A 22,944-nucleotide genomic window follows, 5' to 3' on the forward strand; every position below is an offset into this window, starting at 1 on the left:
CACCTAAGGGGGAAAGGACACGAGGCAGTCTTGGGTGGCGGCTGCCCGCCATGGCCGGGGCCACAACCTCGCCCCTTCCCCAGCCGGGGCACCCCCTCCCTGCCCGCGTTCGGCGCCGCTCGCCCATTTCCGCCACGCGAGCCGAACCCCATTTCCGCCGGCCCCGGCCAGACGGGCTTTATGTCTGCTGGCGCGGCGCGCGTGCGCGGCGGCCGCCGCCATCTTACGTTGTCTCTCGCCCGCCCTCCCCTTTGGCGAGCTCTCCCCTCCTCCCCCCCCGCGGCGCCTCCTCCAGCGCTCCGTGAGGAGACGGGGCCGGCACGGCGAGGGAGAGACCCGCGGCGGCGGGGAAGCTGGGAGTAGACCCCGAGGGAAGAAAGGACGGGGCGGACGCGCACGCGGCAGGAGGAGGATAGATTCCAGGCGCGGTTCTGCGGAGGACCAGTGGGTGCCGCCTGTTATAAAGGGGGAGGAGGCGGCGGAGGGGGAAGGAAGAGCGTGCGGAGCGGAGCCTCCTCCAGAGACAGCCAGACACAGAGGGAGGAGAGAGAGAGGCTGCCTGGCTGGCTCCCCCTTCCTCCCTCCCTCCTTCCTTTTCATGGACTCTCTTGTCGGGCTGCTGCTGCTTTTCTTCCGTCCTTATTCCATCTGTCTAATGCCCAAAATGATTCAGCTCCATGGCTGCCACTGACGGGGATGTCCCTGCCCGGCTCAGCCTGCCGCTGCCGCCCTGCTGTGCGCCAGTCCTGTACGTATCCGCGCCTTCCTCCTCCTACTTAGCAGCGGTGATGGCGAGGGGCGCCGGCCGCCTCGCCGGGCTACCCTGAGGGCCCGCCGGCTGCCCTCGCCCCGCCAAGCCGGGGAGGGAGGGAGGCAAGGAGGGCGGTGCTGCCGGCGAGCCGCGGCGCCCGGCGGAGCCTCCGCGGTGAGGAGGAAGGGGCTCGCCCTTGGGGTGGCCGGCTGGCTGCTCCCCGGGAGCGGCGAGTCGGGGGGCTGGGGAAGTGTGTGTATGGGTGGGGGAGTAGGGGGCGGCCGAGGAGGGAGGTGGTGGTGGAAATCAAAGGAAGGGGGGGCGGGTAGGGAGAAAGAAAGTGAATGGCGGAGGATAGAAAGTGTCACATTCAGAGGCGGCGGAGGACCGGTGCTCGCCCCCTCCCTGTCTCGGAAGGGAGGAGGAGGAGGAGGAGGGGAGGGGGGTGGTGGTTGGCGGTGCCGAGCCGCCTCAGCCCGTGCGCTGCGGGAGCCGGGGGGGGGTGGTTGTGCGTGGTGGTGTCTCTCTGCCCTGCCTTAAGCGGAAAGCTAACTGTGTGTGTGTGTGTATCTGTGTGTGTGTCTGTCTCTCTCCATACCGGGGGATTGCACTCTTAAAATACACCCGATACAATGCACCAGCCTGACTCAGCCGCAGACATTAGTGCTAGGAAGATGGCGCACCCGGCGATGTTTCCTAGAAGGGGCAGCAGCAGTAGCAGCGGCAGCAGCTGCGTTACTGCTCCCACTGCACCAGGTACCGGCGTTGGGAGCGCTGCCCTCTCTGCCGAGGATTATCAGCCGCCTTTGCTGGTCCAGCCACCGCCTCCATCTCCTGCAGCAGCTTCATCAGCGGGTCCACAGCCGATACCCCCTCCTCCACAAAGCCTGAACCTCCTCTCGCAGTCTCAGCTCCAACCACAGCCTCTTGCACAGACTGGAGCTCAGATGAAAAAGAAAAGTGGCTTCCAAATTACCAGTGTGACCCCTGCTCAAATATCAGCTAGTATGAGCTCTAATAACAGTATAGCTGAGGATACAGAAAGCTATGATGATCTGGATGAGTCTCACACTGAAGACCTTTCGTCTTCAGAGATCTTGGATGTGTCTTTATCCAGGGCCACTGACTTGGGAGAACCTGAAAGGAGCTCCTCTGAAGAGACTCTAAATAACTTCCAAGAGGCAGAGACTCCTGGGGCTGTTTCTCCAAATCAGCCTCATCTTCCTCAGCAGCATGCTCCTCTTCCTCATCACCCACAGCAGAGTGTTGTGATCAATGGAAGTGTTCACCCCCACCACGTTCATCATCACCACCATCTTCACCACCACCATCATGGACACCATCATCCATCGCATCCTGGCGTAGGTAGTGCCCCTATTTCTGGAGGACCACCGCCCAGTCCATCATTTAGAAAACTATCAACAACTGGAAGCTCTGACAATGTTATATCAACTGCACCAGTTTCTGCTGCATCATCCACTGGTTCCCCGGCATCTGCTGTGTCTAATATACGCACTACAAGTACTCCTGGCAATTTAGGTGTAAGTCCTGCTACTGGAACTAGTACCTTAAATAATATGGGTGGTGGTAGTTCTAGTGTGGCAAGCAATGTGCTTGGTACTATAAATTTAAGCAACATCACGAGTACTGGTAATGTAAATGCTTTGTCTGGAACAAGCAGCAATGCTAATGTGAATATCTTGAGTGGTGTTGGCAATGGTACGAGTGCTTCCTCTAGTGTCATTAACAATGTTACTAATCCAACGGCAGGAATGGCAGTGGGATCGAGCCCACAGCCGGCTGCATCTGGCACCTCAAGGTTTAGGGTTGTAAAATTAGATTCTAGTTCTGAACCTTTCAAAAAAGGTAGATGGACATGCACTGAATTCTATGATAAAGAAAATACTGTTGCAGTTTCAGAAGGAGTAGCAGTAAACAAAGCAGTAGAGACGATAAAACAAAACCCGCTTGAAGTGACTTCTGAAAGGGAGAGCACCAGTGGGAGTTCTGTTAGCAGCAATGTAAGCACACTGAGTCACTATACAGAAAGTGTGGGAAGTGGAGAAATGGGAGCACCTACTGTGGTACAGCAGCAAGCATTTCAAGGTGTGGGTCCACAGCAGATGGATTTTAGCAGTGCTGCTCCTCCAGCAATTCCAGCATCTAGTATACCACAGAGTGTTTCTCAATCACAGCTTGCACAAGTCCAGCTGCATTCTCAAGAAGTAAACTATCCACAGCAGAAGCCAGGGGTCCAACCCCCTGCACAGGCCAGTCTAACCACTGTTACTGGGGTTCAGCCAGCCCCGGTTAATATACTAGGTGTATCCCCATCCCTGGGCCACCAGCAACCTGCCATTCAGAGTATGGCTCAACAGCAGCTGCCATACTCACAGCCAGCGCAGCCTGTGCAGACTTTGCCAGTGGTGCAGCAGCAGCAGTTGCAGTACGGACAACAGCAGCAGCAGCAACAGCCGGTTCCTACGCAGATGGCCGCAGGTCACGTTAAGCCGGTGAACCAAAACTCTGTCACGGGGGCTATGCCGGACTACATTCAACATCAACAGATCCTTCAGACTCCAGCTCCTGCCATGCAGCCAAGTTCTACAGGAGTAGGAGCTGGGCAGCCAGTTCCTGTTGCCCAGGCACAGGGCATGCAGCCTTCAGTGCAAGCACATCCAGCCGCTGCCCCAGCTCAGCCTGTTGCTCATGCTCCAGCAGCAATACCAGGTGTAGCTGCCAGTGGTCAGATGCTGAATGTTGGGCAGCAGGGAAGCGTAGCTGCTGTGGTGCAACCACCCTCTGCTGCAAACCAAATTCCACCTCCAGTTATGCCGTCAACTGCTGCTCCTTCATCTTCCCAAGTAGTGCAGCCTGTGCAGACAGGAATAATGCAGCAGGGATTACAGGCTAGTGCTTCAAGCCTTCCTCAGCAAATGGTCATTGCTCAACAAAATACCTTGTTACCTGTACAGCCGCAGGCACAAGGAGTGGAATCTGTAGTCCAAGGGATGGCTGGCCAGCAGCTGTCTGCGGTTAGCCCTATACCCTCAGCTAGTACTGTTCCTGCAGCAAGTCAAGCTGGTTCAGCTGTGCCTCCTGGCATACCTTCTGCTTCTGTAGGTTTGGGACAGCCACAGAATATAGCACAGGCTTCGGCTGTGCAGAATGGCAGTTTGGCTCAAAGTGTTAGTCAGCCTCCCTTGATATCAACAAGTATAGGTATGCCAGTGGCACAGAGTATGCCACAGCAGATGCCACTAAGCTCTACCCAGTTCCCTGCACAATCACTAGCTCAGTCCATTGTAAGCCAAATTGAAGATGGCAGACGCCCTACAGAACCTTCATTGGTGGGTTTACCTCAAGCTGCCAATGTCGAGAGTGGTGTTGGAGCATCAGCTGTTTCGGATGGGGGTAGCAGCAACATACCATCTTCTGCATCCCTCTTTCCACTGAAGGTGCTGCCGTTGACAACGCCTCTCGTAGATGGTGAGGATGAGAGGTAAGACTGCCTGTAACTTTATTAAAATATGGACTGCCTGATAGTTTGATTTGCAGTAACTTGGAGGTCTTGTTACAGCCATTCGTTGAAATGAAGCAGAGTGATGTTTCTGTCTAATTAGAAATATTGTTTCTCAGGTCCCAGCGTATGCAGGTATTATATTAAAGAACTAGTTTTTCTCTTGAGGGGGTGGGTTGTATTGATTATGCTTTGAAATTACTGCGTGGGTAAATGGTGTTTAACAGTCTGTGACAATGTGTATATTCCCACTGTACAGGGCAAGACAGAAGAATACTGTGGAACATGGGTATGCTAGTGGTGATTATGGTTTAGATTTTTTTATTATATTGAAATAATATTTATTCTTAGGTAGATTTTTTTTTCTTTCCACAAGCCTAGAGTCCATCCTGCCTCAGCTTCTCTATTTTAAGTATTGACTTTACGAAGGTCGAACCAGTTGCGAGTCTGTGGTGTAAGTAAAGCCTTCTCTTTGACAGCCAGGAGATGCTTTAGGCAAATGAGTATGGTGGGGAAAAGGAAGTTCAGCAACACTGTTGTGGCTCTTTAAATTGAACTTAGGCCACTTTTGGTCTTGATGGTTTTGCTTCAAAGCATTAATCCATGGTGAGAGCTGCTCAGGCCTGCAGAGGGATGGTGAGCCTTTGAATCTGGTGCACCAATTCTGTGCAGTCAGAGTATGAAAACTGCTCTCTTTCTCCCACCCTCACCTATTCAAACTATGGGTGTTCTCCCACCTTCACATTTTCAAGTAAATGACCACTGGCTGGTCTTAATAGTACGTACATGTGAATAGTCTAATTTCTTTGACAGTGTGTGCAGAGAAGTTGTATCAGTTGTGAAAGGCTATTTTGTGTGCAGGCTGAAGGAATCCAAAGATCAGTTTTGAAGTGTGATTTTTTGATATTAATTATGTGTGGAAATTCCTCAATGTATTGAGGACCTCTTATGATATGGGTTTGCAAGTGGACAGGAAGACTGGTGCTTCTCCCAAAGAACTTCTTATGTAAGAAACTACAATAAGGGGAGAAGTAACTTTTAAGATAAATTTTAAGATAAGTAAGCAGCCTTCGGAATGTGTGGGAGAACAGAAAAGAATATTAGAAAAACCACGCGTCCAGTAAGGAGACAAAATAAGACACTAAACACAAGGTGGGAAAAATGCCTTAGCAATGGGAGGTGAAGTACTTCTTAAATGTCTTCTTGGTGCCATAACTTAGGAGTATTGTCATTGGCCAAACTTTATTTAAAAAAAATAGAAAAAATAATAATAATAGGTTGCTGAGAAAGGCTGGATTATTTTCCTAATATTGAAGATCCTAACTCTATCAGCAGTCTCTGATTATGTTGATCATGAGGTGTTGACTGCCTTAGTGACTTTCATCACGTCTATCTAAGATACCAGAGAACAATAATGAGTAGCAGCTTGTCTTCCAGGAGTGCTAGGAGACAAGTTCCAACAGTTTCATTCTGATTATGTTTTTTTTAGTCAATAAGTACTTGAAGGTGGTAGAAGACAGGCTGAGGTGTTAAAGCCGACAGTATCACCATTGTGCTGCTAGCAGTTAGTTTTCTCAGAAATGTGTTTTGGTTTTCTTTCATTTGAACTTTCTAAACCAAGACTCTAATCCATTTGTTCATGGGTCCCACTTGTCTTTGGTGGTGTGATTTGGCTTTGTTGTTGTGTGGTGTTTGTTTTAGTATTTTTTTAGCAAGTTAAAAAGCCCCCTTAGCTTTCAGGGGGATCCCAGCTGAGTAAGGGAATCATAAGCTCATTGATACTCAGCATTTTGGAAAATGACAGCTAGCATGTGTCTGTACCCTGATTTTAAAAGCATATGTTAGCAGTTTGTCATGATTGGTAGTTTTTCCAGAATGTTTAAATCCCTCAGGGTAACAATAGCCAGAAATACCTTCTTCCTCTGTTATTTGGCTAGCCAAAGATCATATCCTTTCTTCTCCCATGCACATTGCCTCTTTGTTCAATCTGTCATCTCCAGGTACACTACACTTTTGTTTAGCTGCAGTTGGAAAATCATTTAGATTCTTTACACAGAGCAGGATATGACTCTCTTAAATGGAGACCAAAAATAATTGTGTTTTTTTGCATTACAGTAGTGGCCAGGTCACTTTTGTGGACTGTCAGACAATTTACAGCAGCACTTCTCCCTGCATATCTGTAGGTAGCATTAAAAACATAGTGAGATTGCCTCTGGTTCCGCTTCCAGGGGATCTCAGGACAAGGTACTTACATTGTCATCTCAACTGGAATTTTGATCTGCAGCTTAGGTTTCGTTACTAACTAAAGGTAGTGCAAGATACGTTATTTTGCTTCTTTGGCCATCAGATATCTCTAATTAGAGGTTTTTTTCTGGTTTGTTGGATTATACTCTCTTTTACAGGATGTAAATGGTAATGTGTTTTAAAAGTACATAAACATTTAAGAAACAGACATATTGTAAATACTTGTGTTTAAAATCCCAATTTCTCTGTCTCATCTGCGCACACACATCCATCACTGAAGACTTCTATCAATACATCCCAAGTGATTCTAAACCTGGCAAGGGAAAAGGTAGAAGAAAGAAGTGAGTGATGACATAATTGGGCCAGCAAAGAAGCTGTAAAATTCCATTTAGTGTGCCTTTGAAAAAACATCTGACCCCTGTAATGCCTTGTATAGATTAACTCCCAGCTTTTCTTAAACCTGTATATAATTGCGTTTAAGGACGCACCAGTATCTTTAAGTCTTTAGTCTGTTCAGTTTTTAGAACACCATTTGCATCTCTTTCTATGTTTGTTATCAGGGTATGGCCTTTTAAATATAGACAGTGTGGAGTGTATCTGCTTTGAGAACCAGAACCTTTTATTTCCCCAGTGTGAATGACTTTTATTTCAAGTCATAGTGAAGATCAGAAAAAAGAGATACTAAAAATGAACTGCTTGGCAGAATGCTGTGTGGAAAATTAATTTGGAAACTTTATTTATTAAAGAGAGGATACAAATAATACTCTGTATTTTCTGTATTTAAAGAGAAACAAAACCAAAACAAACCACCAAGCAAAAAACCCAAACACTGGTAATTCTTCTGATTAGTCTTTCTTCGGCCTGTTGGGTATGCCATAGGTGTTTATATGTTGGTAGATTCGTCATCTCTTTTAATTTTTCAGTCTACAAAAATGAAGACCAGGTTTTTGGTTGTTAAATATCTTTTTTTTTTTTTTCTTAGCTTGAAGCATGGTATGGCCTTAGTGCGTGATTCTCGTAATTTCTTGGATTTGCAGCAGTTACCTCGATTTATTCAGTTCAGTTATTAAATCCTGTCAATTTTAGACATGGTCTTTTGAGCTTAGTATTTCATCTCTAGAAGTGTAGAAGAGGATTTCTTTTATTTTTATGCTTTTGAAACTTAAGCATGAAAAATGCATGTTTATATCACAATGAATTTTTTTATGTATTTATACTTAGTGTTTCAAAATAAGTTTTACGTCTTTGTAGACAATGCTCTATACTATACAGTAAGATTTTGTACAGACATATTATTCTTAAATTATCTATAAAGTGAAAACATAAAAAGTCAGTTTATTTTACAGCATTTATAAAGGCTGCTGTAAGTGAATTTAAAAATAACTTAATCTGAAATGTTGTTTAGCATTACTAAAAAGCAGATTTTGTGAATGAAGGATAAGACAACTAATAACTGCCTCCCTGTCCTTGATGGCATTTCCTGTAGAGTTGTTTGCATTCTTTAGGCTGGTGCAAGTTGTGTTCAACTGTTTTTTCATTTCATCCAACAGCGAAGCAAAGAGAAAGGAGGAAAAGGCCATGCTAAACACATAAAAAGTATTCTTTATTATGTAATAATCTTGTAATTTTTTAAGAGAAATTTTTATTAAAAGATTCCTTTAGAAATGTTTTCTGTGTGGGACATATGTTTTGGCTTGTTACCAAGTCTGTGGAGAGGCTGGAAGATTAAAGTTGAACGTGAGAACTGAATGACCTGTGAACAGCCTTTGAGAATCTCTGGTAGTAGCAACTAGTCCTAGATTGTAAAGCAAGAGTAAAGTCAGGAAACTGGATTAATTTTCATCATGTATGCAACTATGTAGTGGGAAGGCTGATCAGGTACAAGTGAGATTTTTACAGATATAATTGAATAATTTTTGAAGGTTTTAATAAGTAGCGGTGAATGAACATATTAAAATAGAACTGGAAGTTTCAATTATATTTTTGATGTGGTAATTTTTGCATATTTATTTTGATTTTGTAAGCAGTTTTAGAGTTTATATGGGCTTTTTCATTTACTGAAAGTTTTGCTGCTCTGTGTTTGAGAAAGGGAAAAAATACTTTATGACAAAGGATTTAGGGTGGATTAGCATAGATTTATGGTGGTATTTTTTTTTAGTTGCATCCTAGGGGCAGTGTTATTTTCTGTTTTGCAGATTTTAAACTTGCTTCATAGTCTTGTCACCATTTTGAAAACTGCATGATTTGAATTCTAGGAGATTGACTGTTAAAAAAGTCTGTTCATATATTCAATGTAGCTTTTATGGAACTTAAGAAAATTGTTAACCTCAGTAATGGCAAGTCAAATGAGTAAAAAAAGAGCACTTTGGTGAAGAAAATGTACTTGCTGTTGTCATGCTGACAAGTCCAGTTTCTCATTTCATCTGATTAAATAAAATACCTACTATTGGTGGAATTGACTTTGTTCTGAGTAAAATTGACTCTGCTCTGAGTAAAGAACAATAAGGAATTTAGGGTCTGCACCTTGTATGTCTGCTGACCATCTGTATGTGGCAATACCTGTTTTGATGGACCTTTTCCTGATGTCTTTTATAGATGCATTTTCTGCATGCCATGATGTCCTTTGAACTAAGGACTGCTACAGTGCTTGGCATTGAGTTGTCTTTCAAGACAGGAAGGACCAAAAGATACCAGAGGGTTGTAAAAGCAGTAATTTAGCACTTAAGATAATTTCTCAGCATCTGCCTTATCTCTCCAACTGATAACATAATTTCCAGAAAATGTTCCTTAGTGCGTAAGTAATAAGTCATCTATATATGCATATGTCAAACAAAGAAGGTTTTAAAATATTTAATGTTGAAAAGCAATCTTTGTTACTGTCTCAGGATTTGCATTCTTCACAGGCTAATCTGGAAATTAGAAATAAAAATACTGACAAATGGATTGGTAGTGAAGTATTTCAGTCTTCAGTAGTTACTGTGATCTAAATAATGCACAACAGAGTTATGACTGTAACTGGTTGTGGTAAGCTGGCAAAGAAAGGAGAATGGGAGGGGAAAATAATAAAAAACCAAACACCACCACCCATCCAGAAAAACCCCAACCAACATAGCAAACCCCAATATGTTAACATACCTTGCTTAAGCATAAGTAAAAACGTGTACAGTTAGCACACCTATGCTACAAAAAGACCCCCTATAACTTGTTCAGTTTACAGAGGGTAATAAAGTAAATAAACCTTTTCAGACCTGTCTCTAACAGCTTAGGAAGCAGATAAAATTGTAAACAGTAGTATAGTATAGCTAGTATAGGCTTTTAAACAAGAAGCTATACAAACATGAATATCACTGATAACAGCAAGTGTATTCTCAATATGACCTTTTGGGGAATAATTTGTGATATGGGCTTGCAGTTTGATTTAGGTGAAACATAAAAATGACTAGAAAAGAATAGTGTGTCTTTGTTCTCATTGATTAAATGCACTGGTTCTTTTGCTGTTCTCTTGATTAATTTATGAGACTAAAATGTACTGCGTGTAATAGATATTACACTTCAACAAATGATTGAAAACTTCTAAAAGTGGGCCTATACCTTTCATTTAGTGCACTTAGGGCACCAAAGACAGTGCTATTAAGCAAAAACATTCTTCAACAACATGTTAAGAGGGACTAAGGGTAAGATTATTCAGTAAATTATATCATGGTAAAGATCACCATAAATAACAAACTAGTTTATTCTCAGCATGGTCGTACAGGAAACCATAGCCTAAAGCTAAGATGGAAAGAGCTCCTGAGTGACTGGAGATACCACTTTATTTATTTAAGCCTGTTTTAAAGCATTCAGAATTAGGAATTGCATGATTGAAGTGCAGCATAATTATGGTATCAAATTGGAGCACCTGATCATCCTTCTGGCTTTAATATCTGGGAACACTTTAACTCTTGTTCTGTCTTTGGAATTTGCTAACAAAGATAGTAATTGTGCTACAGTCAGTGGTGTAAAAATCCTTATCAGCTCATTTTGTACAAGCCTCCAAATGCCTGTTGTGCATTGTCAGTGTTGGAAGCAGGATTTGGTTTGTGATTGCAGTTATATGCAAATTCTCCATCTTCCACTGAAGCTGGAGATCAGTTTTCCCAAGAGAGAGATTTAGAGGTTATAAATGCTTGGCAGTCAGGGATTGTAATGACCCCATACATGCCAATGGTGGAGCCGGGGGTAGTTTAGGTATTTTATCATTGTTGGTTACCTTATGGACTAAGTGACTTGCCAGTACTAAGTGAGGACTTCTGACTTGGGTGCTGTGCAGAGGTGAAGAATGATACTCATTGCGGTTCAAACACAACATTATGCTTTAATAATGGGAGCTTGTTTAATTTTATGAAATGTTTTACACTTGCAAAGTCAGATCCTTAACACGTGTTTTGGTAGAGTAAAAAAGTTACAGTGAAGTTGTTCACCATTTTTCTTTGAGCAAGCAATTAATTCCTTTAAATTATTTGGGCATTATTGTGTGCCAGAAATAACTCATGATTTTTTTTTTTCCTACTTCACTCTGTGTTATGTGGATTTTGTTAATTGTTTGTCCTTTGCGTTTAATGTTATATGATACTATTTTGAGGTGTTGGTGAGGCTTCATATATTCAGTACCTTTGACAATTACAACATATATTTAAGAACTGTAGGCATTCAGGCTTGAAGTTCTTGTCCCCGTTTCTGTTTCTTCTTGCAGTACAGAGTTGGGGATGGTCCAGAACAGTAAAAGTAGCTTTCCTTTGTTCAACAGAGAATGGACACCTAAACAAACTACTCTTTATAATTAGCCTTCCTTGCTGGGGGTTGTAGGTGTTGTACAAACTGAAATGAGTACAGAATTTTGGAAATACATTAGAAGAACAGAGTAGGAAGTAAAGTAGTTGGAGGTTTTGGTTGTTGTTATGGTATAGAAATTTAACACACTTTTGAAGCTTACTGTAGTCCTTGAAGAGCAACAAATGCAGGTACCACTGATGTTTGGTTTTTGCCTCAAGGAAACGTTCTGAAAACAGCTTTGTATTTGTTTTAATTAAACTTAAGGGGTATCTTGATCATCTCTTTACATACTTTTGAATAACAGATTCTTCTGAGTATAGTGGAGAAGTGCCATTTTATAAATGGTAAAACAGGCAGCAGAGGATCTTTTCTAAGTTTACACTTGATGAACTTATACTAGATGAATGGGACCACAGACTTAAAAATGTAGGCAGTATTTCTAGATTGGATAGCAACTAAAAGTTGGTTGTAGAGTGTTTTATAACCTTCTGCTTAAGTGTGTTAAACGAATTGGCCAGCCAAATTGATTGAGGTCCTATGTGACTTAAGTATTTTTCCAGCCTTCTGTTTGTATGTCTCTTTATTTTTTTTTTTTTTTTTTTGTTATGGTTGTGTGTGTTTGGTTGTTTTAATTAGCATCAGGAAGTTTTCGGGGCTCTGATTTTTTGGTATGTAATTATTTGAGATTTGAACTTCTCCAGCAGCTGTTTAAGGAACAGTGTCTAAGTGCTATGCTAAGTATTAGGGACAGTGTTGAAAGCTGCTGAAAATGTGGATCCACATTCAACAATAGTCTTAGTGTCTTAATGCATTTAATAATAGGATGTTGGTTTTTTTACTACTGTACTGCAGTGTGGTTCTTAATGATGAGTTACACAAGTAACAGTAACAGGACTGCGTGCTGAAATTATATGCTTATTTCTGTATCCCCAGTGTTACACTTGTTTCATTTCTTCTGGTAGCATCAGAAGGTGCAAATCAAGTGTAAGATACACTAGCTTTTTGCAGACATTGTTGGTCTTTTATTTGTAGTCTGCTGTCTTGCGGGTCAATAACAGGCCTAGTTATTGGTAACTGAGTATTAAGCTTCTTTGGTGCTTGCATATCTAGTCAGCAGTCCTTTTAATTGCATAAGTGTTAAGTTTCTGAATTTAATATCTATTGAGACTTGCTTGTGCTTGGTTTAGAAGTGGTATTTTCCTTTAAATTGTTGTAGACAAATGTAAGTTATAGAAATAACACTGAATGTTTTTCCAGTAACTTTGAACTCTGTGCAACGTAGAGGGATGAAATCCCTGTCAAGATAAGAGAAAACCTAAATGGCTTTTGAGCTTCCTCTGGCCTTCATTTCACCTAATTCCATCACAGTTGTGTATAGATGACAGAGATGATGACTGACAGTCATAACTTACATACAAGAAACTGTGGAAATAAAAAAATTCAGAATGTAACCATACTAAATTTGTGTTTCTATATATTTAGTGCTTTTGTAGCTTTTAAGGAAGATTGTGACTAAAAATTAACCCAGTAACTCATGTATGATCGCTTTGCTGTCTATTGTGGCTGCAGTTTTGAAATACTTCTCTCTTTAAAGAAAAACAAGCAAAAACTCAGGCGGAGTCTGAATAATGAGTGACTTGTTTGGCATATATTGCCACTGAGCTGGGATAAGCAAAGGAAAAAAAATGTAAAAGACTGCTGTAGATTTCCTGGAATATTATTTTCAGCTTGGTAATTTTACTGGATGTATGTGTGTTGAAGTATCATAATGTGTTTTTGTACCATATGAAAGATTCCATATTTTTCTGAGGATGTCTGTCTGTGGACTATAAACAGCATTTTAATTCGTACTTCCAGATTGAGTCTGACAGACGTGGAATGCTATTTTTTCCCTTTAGGATTTCATGAGGGATCGTGCTGCAATGCCTGCTGTATAGGGGAAGCAGAACAACTTGGGATGTTTCATGGTTGTCCTGTGTGTCCGTGCGTGTCAACTTGTGCATGGTATTAATTGTCATTGTCCCTTGATGTCACTTGCAGTAGAAGATTCTCGGACGCTGAGCATCTCCAAAATCTGACAAGGATGGATTTTGTAGTAATAGTTTATATTTAGCATTATGGTTTATGTTATAATCTGTTCAGTGAAAAATCTTGGCCTGACCTTAAGTTGAAATGTCTACTAAACATCTTGATTAATATTTTTTAAATCCTTTGGTCTAAAATCCTTAATGCTGTTTATCTGTATATATGCAAATAAGAACATATAAAGTGTTTTTTTATAAAACAACCCTAAACAAACTTCCTGGTGAGAAAATGAGCAATTGCTGCTCTTACAGCTTCATTTTTTGCAGTCTTACAAAATAAGTCCAAGTGAAAATAAAATAAAAGGAACCATGAGTTAATGACTATGTGCTTTAAGTACTTGTTAAGTAATTTACTGTTGCACTCAAATGAATTCAAGGTATAAATGTACCTCTTTAATCTGTTGAATGAGGTTATTATGTTAAGAATGGATCAGCATATTGCACTGCCAAGTGTTTCTTTAGTAGTCCTAATGTCCCAAATTGGGTGAAATGTCAAATTACTCATAAATGCTCAGGGATTGGTGTAGGATGTGTGTGTGCCTCCATGTTATTTTCTTTCTTTCCAAGTGTATGAGACTATTTCCAGTTCTGTAATTGCTTGTGAAAAAGAGGAGTTTCTGAGCCTGTATTTGATTGGAGAGGGAGGAGGGAGGGAAGCTCTGAAATGTTCATGATGCTTGTTTTGGTTTTCTTTCTCTTTTTCTGTGAGAAAAGGGATTTTAATTTTTGAAATACTGTCAGGCATCCATGTGTCAGTCAAGCATATGCAGTTGTTGGCAATACAGCCTCTTAATTTTGGGATAGTAACTAAAACACATAATTGTGTATTGGTGCTCTGCTTTGCTGACTGCTTTATAATGAGGAGAAGAGATGGTCCTGAAGGACTTGGTGTCTGATGTTTGGGTAACTTCTGAACTGATTTTAAGACAGTGATGCTTGAAAGCAGGCAAAATCATATATGTTTTTAGTAGTGTATGGAAAAACAGAGCACCAATGCCGTATAGTGATCTGTGTGTTCCTGTAGAGATGTACGCTGCTAATAGTGAAGTACATCATCTCTGGAATACCACTGCATGGAAAATTGAGTCACCGTGTCATCATGAGAGCTTGGGTCAGCCTCTTTGTGGGGTCTCACTGGCTGCCCTTGGGGCATCTGGATTCTTAGGGCTGCTTGGTGTTGGAGCATGGTGAAGTCATTGAGCAGTCTTGTTATTTCATTGGAAATTAACGTGTAAATGGAAGATAATGATTTGCATGAAAGCATCTCCAACTTCTAGAGAGTAGTGTGATCTGTGGAAGGGGAAAAAGAAATACTAACATATTATAGCACTCATTTGTGGTTATCTTCACTTTTTGCATTTGTCTGACCATCAGAATCCAATCTCTGGTAAGCTTTAACATGTATGTTTACTGTCCAAATACTTAAAATATTTAGAACATGTTTTTTTAGTTCCTTTGAGTTTGTGAGATAAGTGTTTTTTCTGAAAGCATCACAAACAGTTCTGCAAAGAATTTTATAAAGGACATTGAAATTGTATGAAGTATTCATAGGTATTTTCAAATAGAGGACTGTATTGATATTTACTAATATTTAAGTGGTTAAGCATGTGATCCTCCCTCTTAATATTTTTTAATTGGGGAGACATTTAAGGAAACTTTTTTTAAATTTTATTTTAAAAAAGTTTTTTCCTATTCCAACCTCTGAATGTGATAGACTGAACCATTCTTAATGTTTCAGGAACATGTAAATTGTATGAATATCTAAAATGTTCTATTTACTTTTATATTGCGAGAACAACAAGGAAAAACCTCAAACCCCAAAATATTGGGATATCTTTTTGTTAAATGATGGAGTTGTCATGATGTGTTAGATGGAAGATCAGGTCAGATCAGTGTCAGGTCCCTGCAGTTATCTTAAATGCCAAACACCCGTCCTTCTAGTTTGGCTTTAAAAATCCTATGATTTTGTGAATTTACAGGTACTCTTTAGAAATACTTTCTCAAAGTTGCTGTCAGATAGCTCTGGAGCAGAAGTACTTTGTGATAGTAATAGACCTGCTATCTGTGACTTAAGAAGTTAGTTGATGCCTACTGGATTAGGTCTGTAGCCTAATCAGGGAAGTTACAAAATCTTCCCATGCTTTTGTAACTGTAATCATTGGAGTCACACAGATTGCATTCATCGAATGGTATTGCCATGTAGCTGTGCACAAATTGGCATGGGCAACTTGGCACTCTGAGGTCTGTGTTCAGAAATGGTCAAGGGTAAGTTTTGGTTGTCTGTAGTAAATTGGAATATGTGTATGTAGAGCTTTTATAAATTATATGCTAGAATTTCTTAATGCCTTTTCTACTAAAAACTTTCTTGGACACCATTCTTAAAAAATGTAACTGTAATATGAAAAACCACATGATATGAAACAAGTAGGTTCTGTAGCATGTTATATCCTAAATTATATACTCTAACCTAAGATGTAAGTTATTAAAATGGTTTGTTCTGGTACAGAATCTGTTCCTGTGCAGAATCCTTCAAGCGTGATGGGTAAACACCAGGGGTTTTTTATTTTTGCTCATCAGTTGCATGTTTTCCACCATTGATTTATGTTGTCTGCTTCTAATGAAGAGCCAAGATTTAAAAAACAAAGCCCCTTCAGAAATCATGAGGTTGCTGGAAAGATTTGCATTTTGTTTCAGAAGTAAGAGTTGAAGCTACTTTTGGTAGTCTCATCTGCCTAAAGTGACCACAAGAGAAATGTACCAAAAATGATTGCCAGTAAAAATAGGCTTTTTTCTTCATGAAAAAAGATCCAGCCATGTTTAAATATTATTTAATTATAGTGCCTGTCAGTGAATGTGACTAGTTTCTGTGAGATTGTTCTTAAGTGACAAACAAAGGTTGTTTTTTATCTCAAACTAGTAAGAAATGGTTTGGAATGCTGTGTCTAAAGAGACTTGCAATTTTTTTTTGTGAAATAAGCAGTTTTTCTCTCTCTGAGTATTGATGTGGTGGGTTGAATTAAGATTGGACAGATAGGATACATTAACATTAGGACTATTCAGTTCTGGCTTTTCTGAAAATTAAAACTGAATGCAAGTTGTGTTTGAAACATGGCAATGAACACTTAAAATGCCAGCATGGCTGCTGTTGACTTGGCAACTTTGTTTTCTTGAAGGAAGATCGAGTTAATTCATCTAATCAAGTAATCGATAATAGTAATAGAAAGAGCTGCTGAAGAGGAAGCTCTATAAGAGCCCTATGAAGCGGAGAACGTGAAAATCCTGAATAGAAGTTTACATTTTGGAGCACTTTGCAATAGAGATTCCAAACCTTTACCTACAAGAGCCTTCTGAACCTTTACCTACAAGAAAGGTGACTAGAGATATATGCGTCTCTGTTTCCTTCAATGTAATTTCTTGGGAAGTGGTGGAAGAGTTTACTCTCTCTTAATGATTCATGGCCAGAGGCCCACTTCCATAGGAAGAAGTGACTAGTAGAGAAGCATTTGGCCTGCTAGAGTGGGTTTTGTGGAGTCTGACTAGTATGACCAAGTGTTGTAGGGATGCCATATATCCTTGGAAGTGACTGTTTTAATTGATGCTTAACTGTTGAGGCCAGGACTGTCCAGATTTATAAGCAATAGAACCAATTGTTGGATGCTAATAGTAGATTACCAGGTTAGCGTGTTTTATGTGTGTGCAAATTGCGTTTTAAGATTTCCTAGTGTATGTGCTTTTCTTGGTGTGAAGTGTTTGTATTGTATCATCACTATATTGCTCTGCTTACATACGTAAGTACAGGCTTCAGAAATTTGTTCTCTTCCTTTCCTGATAATGTTGGCAAAATGAATGTTACACTGCGTGAACTAATGCATCCTGTTTCTCAGTCTGGAATGGTGTCTTACAGTTCTTCTGCTTCAGCATTGCATCCTGTGCTTTTTCAGTTGTCCAGTTTGGTTCAGCATGCATCTCTCTCAGCATTTGCTGCTCTTTGCTTGAGAACCATTTCTGATGAATGATAAATACTTGGGAAAATGAGGCTCTCTGTTGGTGAGTCTTAAGAGCAGAAGCAATAAAAGGGGTTCAGAAAAAGAATGGTATGAGCGATTAACTAAAGTTGGTGCACTGCTAATTCCTCTTGTCAGACTGTGGGAAGACCTCAATTTGTATTATTTTTCCTTCTTTGTTTTCCTAGGGAGTCAATCCTTACTGAACCATAAGCCCTTTCTATTGTCCTTGTAGACTAGTTTTGCTCGCTCCTAACATTTGGTGTTAGTAGGAGGTGGAGCCAGTGTCAGGGTCAATGGCTTTCCTTTTCTCTTACGTCACAGATACATTCTCCAAGTACAATGGAGTGTCTTACCCTGGTCATATTTGCCTTCCTAAGGATTTTTCACACTTACCCACTATTACTGTGGTGAATTAATGTGTTTAAGAGTTCCAGATCTCTTGCCAAATGTGCCAAAAGGCTAATTTGTTTTTGGTGTAGACAGATGTAAGCCCAGACCATCTTGTAAATTAAGAAGGTACTTTAACTTGAGTCTTAGAAAACAAAAAGCTAATGAGTTAAGGCTTGCTGTGACTCTGGAGCCTGTCCTACAAGATCTCAAAATTCAGTTGTGGTGTTGTATTTTTTTTAAATGACAAAAGATAATCTACAGGGATTAGAAGGAATTCAAAATGAAATGACCAAGTAATACCTAAACCAAGAAATAAATCTATAAAGCTGAATGATAAACCTACTTCAAACTTGTGATTGAGACCATGACTCACAAGGAGCCTTAAAGCTACGATAACATATTCAGTTTTTTGTACTTTACATCCTGATCTAAGCTAGATTTATGGTTTAGACCTTATGTGCCCTCAAATAATTTGGGAACAAGAGGCCATGGGTAAAATTGCCTTGGCTAATATTAAAAATGATTTTGTCTGTGGAGCTCTTTGCCACAAGAGTCTGTGGAGGCCTAGAGAAAAAAATATGTAGTGTATGTATTGTTATGTAGGAAATGACGCAGAATTATAGTAGCGCATGGAAAATGAAGATACTTTTGGCTTCAGCTTTTAGGATGAATTCTAGGTAATTCAGGGGAATCAAGTGCATCTTTTGAGATAGATCTGCTGTAACTTCTACTGTGACCTTTTCAGTGACTTTTGGAGTACCTGGTGCTGGCAACTATTGAAGACAGGATACTGCTCCGTACTGTCTTACTCTATACTAAACTAAAACTTAAAATTCTTTTTATTTGAACTTTGTTGAAAATATCATTGAAGTGTGAAGGCAGGAGAGAAAACTCAGAGTCAGATGAAGAAACTGAGGTGGAATGGATGGAAGGAGGCCTTATGACTGCTGATTATAGAAATGTGAATGATCACAAATGATGGCGATTGATGCCATGGCTGCTAAAAGCGAGCTGGGATGCAGTGGTGTGTTCTTGAATTTACAGAGTAGCAAAAGTTCAGAGGTTGTTGCACATTTAAAGTAGGGAAAGGTGTAACAACTGCCCTACTCTAAGTGTAGGTCAGAAATTAAGATGTCATGTAAGCAGAAGCAAGATATTGTTTCATTAAGAACAAAACCACTTATTCACAATCCTTATTTTTCAGGAAGCTGTTCTTGTGCTTGAAAAATGTAATGGTCAGCACAGCAATGGCTTAAAATAGCATTTTGGATGCTATAGCATTGGCATTAGAGCCTCATTGGCAAACATCCAGGAGGCCTGTAAAAGAAGATGCCTTAAATGTTAAAGCTTCAAAAGTTTCTGTTTAAATTTTAAGTTTAAATTTTAATTTCTGTTTAAATTTTCTTAAATTTTAAAATTATATGCCTTTTAACAAAATACTTGAGATTAAGCTTAAAATTCTTTAAAAACACACTAGATAGCAACAATTCTTATTGGCAACACAAAATAATTAAATTGGTTATAGGAGTGCATGTAGGGTTGGTAGCTGCAAAGAATTACTCAAGCTGTACAGAGTAAAGTGGTAGCTGCGCCAGTGAGGTGTAAAGAAATAATTTCAGCAATTAGATTTTTCGGTTCTCCCTGCTTGTGTATTGTGTTCAAATTCTTAGTTATGTGTCAGGTTGCACTGCAGGGCTTTCTTTGTAGGCTAGTTCTTTCTAAACATGTAAGTTTGTTTAATGTTATATGTTTCTAAATGTATCAGTATGTTTAGTGGTTACATGATGGAATTGTACTGTGTTTTTTGTTCTTTTGTAGGACACTGCTGGTACTGCAGAAAGGGGATGGCCTTTAGCAGCCTCCTTCCCTGTTTCTCCCAGTCATTCTTAGTAGTTACATCCTGCCTCAGGGAAGGAAAGATGCCTTCTGTTGTAAAAACCTCTCTTAGTGTGTCTGGATAACTCTGTTAGCTGTTGCTAATGAATAAATAGCCAAATAACAAGCATTTAATATTACCAGGTTCTCACTTTTACTGCTGCCTGGAAAGGACTGTGAATAAAAGATGTTAAATGTTTCCTGTGCTTCCACTTGTAATTCTCTCGGGTAAATGCTGTTACCAAAATTGCTCTGAACTGTCCTCAAAATAAAAAAAGAATGGGACAATTCAGCTTGATTCATGCCTGTATGGTCATGTTTGCAATCAGGGCACTAAGAGTTGTTTTTGAAAAGGAGTGCTACCAGGACTCTTGAGATCTCACATGACTTTTTCAAAACACACCCTCATCACAGTGCTCGTTTTTCAAATGTTTTTAGTAAGTAATACTAAGGAGGAATTTGACTTTATGCTACTAATAAATTCTGGAGCCATTTTCTAGACCTTCCAGAGTTGCCTGCATATCAGATGCTCTGCAGATCAGCAAGCACGTCAGAGGTCACTAAACCCTAAAGGAGACAAGTAATCTACTTAGGGATTTTTTTATTTAGAACTTCTAGGCTGTAATATATTAAAAATAGCTTTCTTTTCATTGTGTCGTTTTTCTGCTTTAATCCATCCAACAGCAGAGGAACATGTTTTTATCTTGTCCAGTGTGCGTAAATCAGTGTTTTGGGGTTAATGAATTTGTGCTTGGACAAGACCTGAATGTGCTCCCCAAAAGAATACCACTGTGGGGAGGACTTAGGTGAAAAACTAAGTTAAGACAGGCCCCAGGTACTGGATCTGCCTGTTTCTCTCCTTGTTATGTGGCTGTCAGCTAAATATTAGTATTGTGTTTGATCTACAGCACCTCTTCCAGGAATCTTAATTCAGAAGCTGGAGGAGTCTGCAGACTTTTCAGGGGTTGTAATTGGTGTTTGTAGAGGATATTTGATTAGGTTTTAAAGTGAGTGTACTGTGGATTATATAGAAATAATGCAGTTATCCTGCAAGTTAACAGTAAAATGAGTAATAAATTTAGAAATGCAGGAAGCTTGTTTATCTCATTTTAAATATAAAAATGTTTGGCAAAACGAATGCTTCTTTGTAAAAGTAATCGTAGTTACCGAAGTCAATAAATTACCCTGGTTTGTATTTGCTATATAAAAAACGTTATCTCAAATGTTCCCAGTTTGCTGCCACACCAGGTAATATTGGAGGGATTTACTCTGAAAATACAAAATTCAAAAATCTTGATGTGTAATATATTCCAAGTCTTCACATGGCATATATCTAACATGTGAGACCCTTTACAAAATGTGGGTTTGCTTTGTGTTAGTGTCTTGGCATTAATTTCTTAATCCATTTTTTTCTTTCTATAACCTGTTTTATGTAGTAATTTCTTCTATACTGTCTTTCCACAGTCTTAGTGAAGTGTCTTGAATATGAAATTAGAATATGATAAATAACATTGTATAAAATAGGATTAGGCAAGTCCTGAGCTTTACCATTCAGGAAATTTTTCTTCCTCATGCTGGATAGTCTGTTTTTGAACTTTGCATCATCGTTGTCTGGGTGATATTGTAATATGCTATGTTTATGGGAATGCTAAGGTGATGAATTAATTGTTCAGTTAGTTTTGAATATCTTAAATTTCTCAGAAAATAGGTGCAGAATTGTTAGAAATGAAATAAAATACCTATAAAGAAATAACGACTGAAATTCTTATTATTCAAGTCCTTACCATGTGGCACATCTTGCTCATGTCTACTGGAAGAGGGGCAAACATGAGCATTTTGTGTTCTTGGAAGACAAACTGCTAAAGGTTGAGGAGAGGGGCAAAACTACATGTGTAAACTACTTATGTGCAGCTTTACTATTAAGAAAATGTACCTGACTCTCTCTAATACAAAAGCTTCTATTATGCAATGAGTTAGGATTTCAGTGTAAGTGTTTCAAGTATGCAACATTGGTTAATAGGCTGTAGGGAGAGATGGAATTTTTTTTCTGCTGGATGAGGACTTAAGGTAAGGTGCTCCTGATACTCTTCTTTTTAATTACTTAGAACCAAGAAGTGTGTTGACTCTGTTTTACCTTTGAAAAGAATTGTCCCTGCTGTTTGTGCTTTAGAAACAATCACGCTCTTGTAATTAGGGGTTTGAGACTAATGGAAAAAAATGATGAAAAGGATTGCTGAATTCTAAGTATTTAGATACTTTGGTTTGATTAATTGATGTGCCTTAAGTAGTTTTAAAAACTGTATACCAAGATGGTACTGAAGTTCTTTTAAGCAAAAAAACCCAAAAGACAAAACCAAAAAAATCATGTAAGTAGAGTGAGGATGAAAACAAAGCTCAGAGGAAAAAATAAGGAAGCCAGGACAGTTAAGTGCATAATTTGTACTGTATAAATTACTTTGAAATTGGTGACTCCTAATGTCAGTGCTCTTAAAAAATGCAAAAGGGTATAGAAAGGCTTGCATATTATGTATGTATCTTCTGAAAAGCTTGTTACTCTTATCAGTAAGTTTCTTATTTTAAAATAATACGAACTGCTACAATCCAGAAGCTTTAGGAGATATCAGATGGAAAAGAACAGCTGTAGAACTTCAGTGATTGTATTTACCAATAAATGTAGTACTCATATGAGTCTGAAAAGCAAGTTTTTTTGCATTATTTTAAACTCATATGGAAAATATGAACTGTCCTGAAGGCTTTGGGATCTGATTCAGATAATTGTGTAATGCTTATTTTCTCTTCCGTTTTGGATGGTCTGACCCCTCCTGTAATTTAAGCTTTCCAGTTGTTGCACTAAAGAACCTGACATGGCATTCCTGCATCAAAACAAGCTGTTAAATTCTTTTATTTGTTCCGATAGTTTTTGTCCTCTAAAGGTTAATGTAATCAGTTGAAATAATTAGCTGTGTTATAAAAAGCCTACTTAATAATTAATAAACTCCCATTAAACCTGAGGTTTAATGCATGGAAGTCCAGCTGAAGGGAGATGAACAAATATTTTCCTTAACTTTTTAATTGATACTTGATAATTCTTGCAATCCTGCATAGATCTAGGAAAAGGATTCTTAAGGTATTTGGATGTGATAGTTATTTCTGTGCTGTATTTAGGCAAGATTAATTTCAAAGCCTTTGACAAATGCTTATTATTTCTAGATATCTGGTGCCCATTTTTCCCTATAGGAAAAGGAAGAGTGATGTAGCCAG

General features: G+C 39.6%; 1 protein-coding gene across 2 annotated transcripts in view; it reads left to right on the forward strand.

The window, feature by feature from the left end:
* Window positions 1-327: 327 nt before the first annotated feature.
* The window catches only part of TSC22D1 (TSC22 domain family member 1), a 92,951-nt gene continuing 70,334 nt past the window's right edge, over window positions 328-22,944 (forward strand). The window contains exons 1-2 of one of the 2 annotated variants that reach the window (XM_027720279.2): window positions 328-748; window positions 1,393-4,253. In XM_027720279.2, the coding sequence (XP_027576080.1) occupies window positions 1,426-4,253 (2,828 nt within the window). In that variant the 5' untranslated portion in view covers window positions 328-748; window positions 1,393-1,425. Of the gene's footprint in view, window positions 749-1,383; window positions 4,254-22,944 lie in introns of those variants that run through there. The other variant, XM_027720278.1, reaches the window with a different exon arrangement.

The sequence above is a fragment of the Pipra filicauda genome, unplaced genomic scaffold (assembly GCF_003945595.2).
Source record: "Pipra filicauda isolate LSUMZ 115617 unplaced genomic scaffold, ASM394559v2 scaffold28_size6257848_pilon, whole genome shotgun sequence".
NCBI classification, from domain to species: domain Eukaryota; kingdom Metazoa; phylum Chordata; class Aves; order Passeriformes; family Pipridae; genus Pipra; species Pipra filicauda.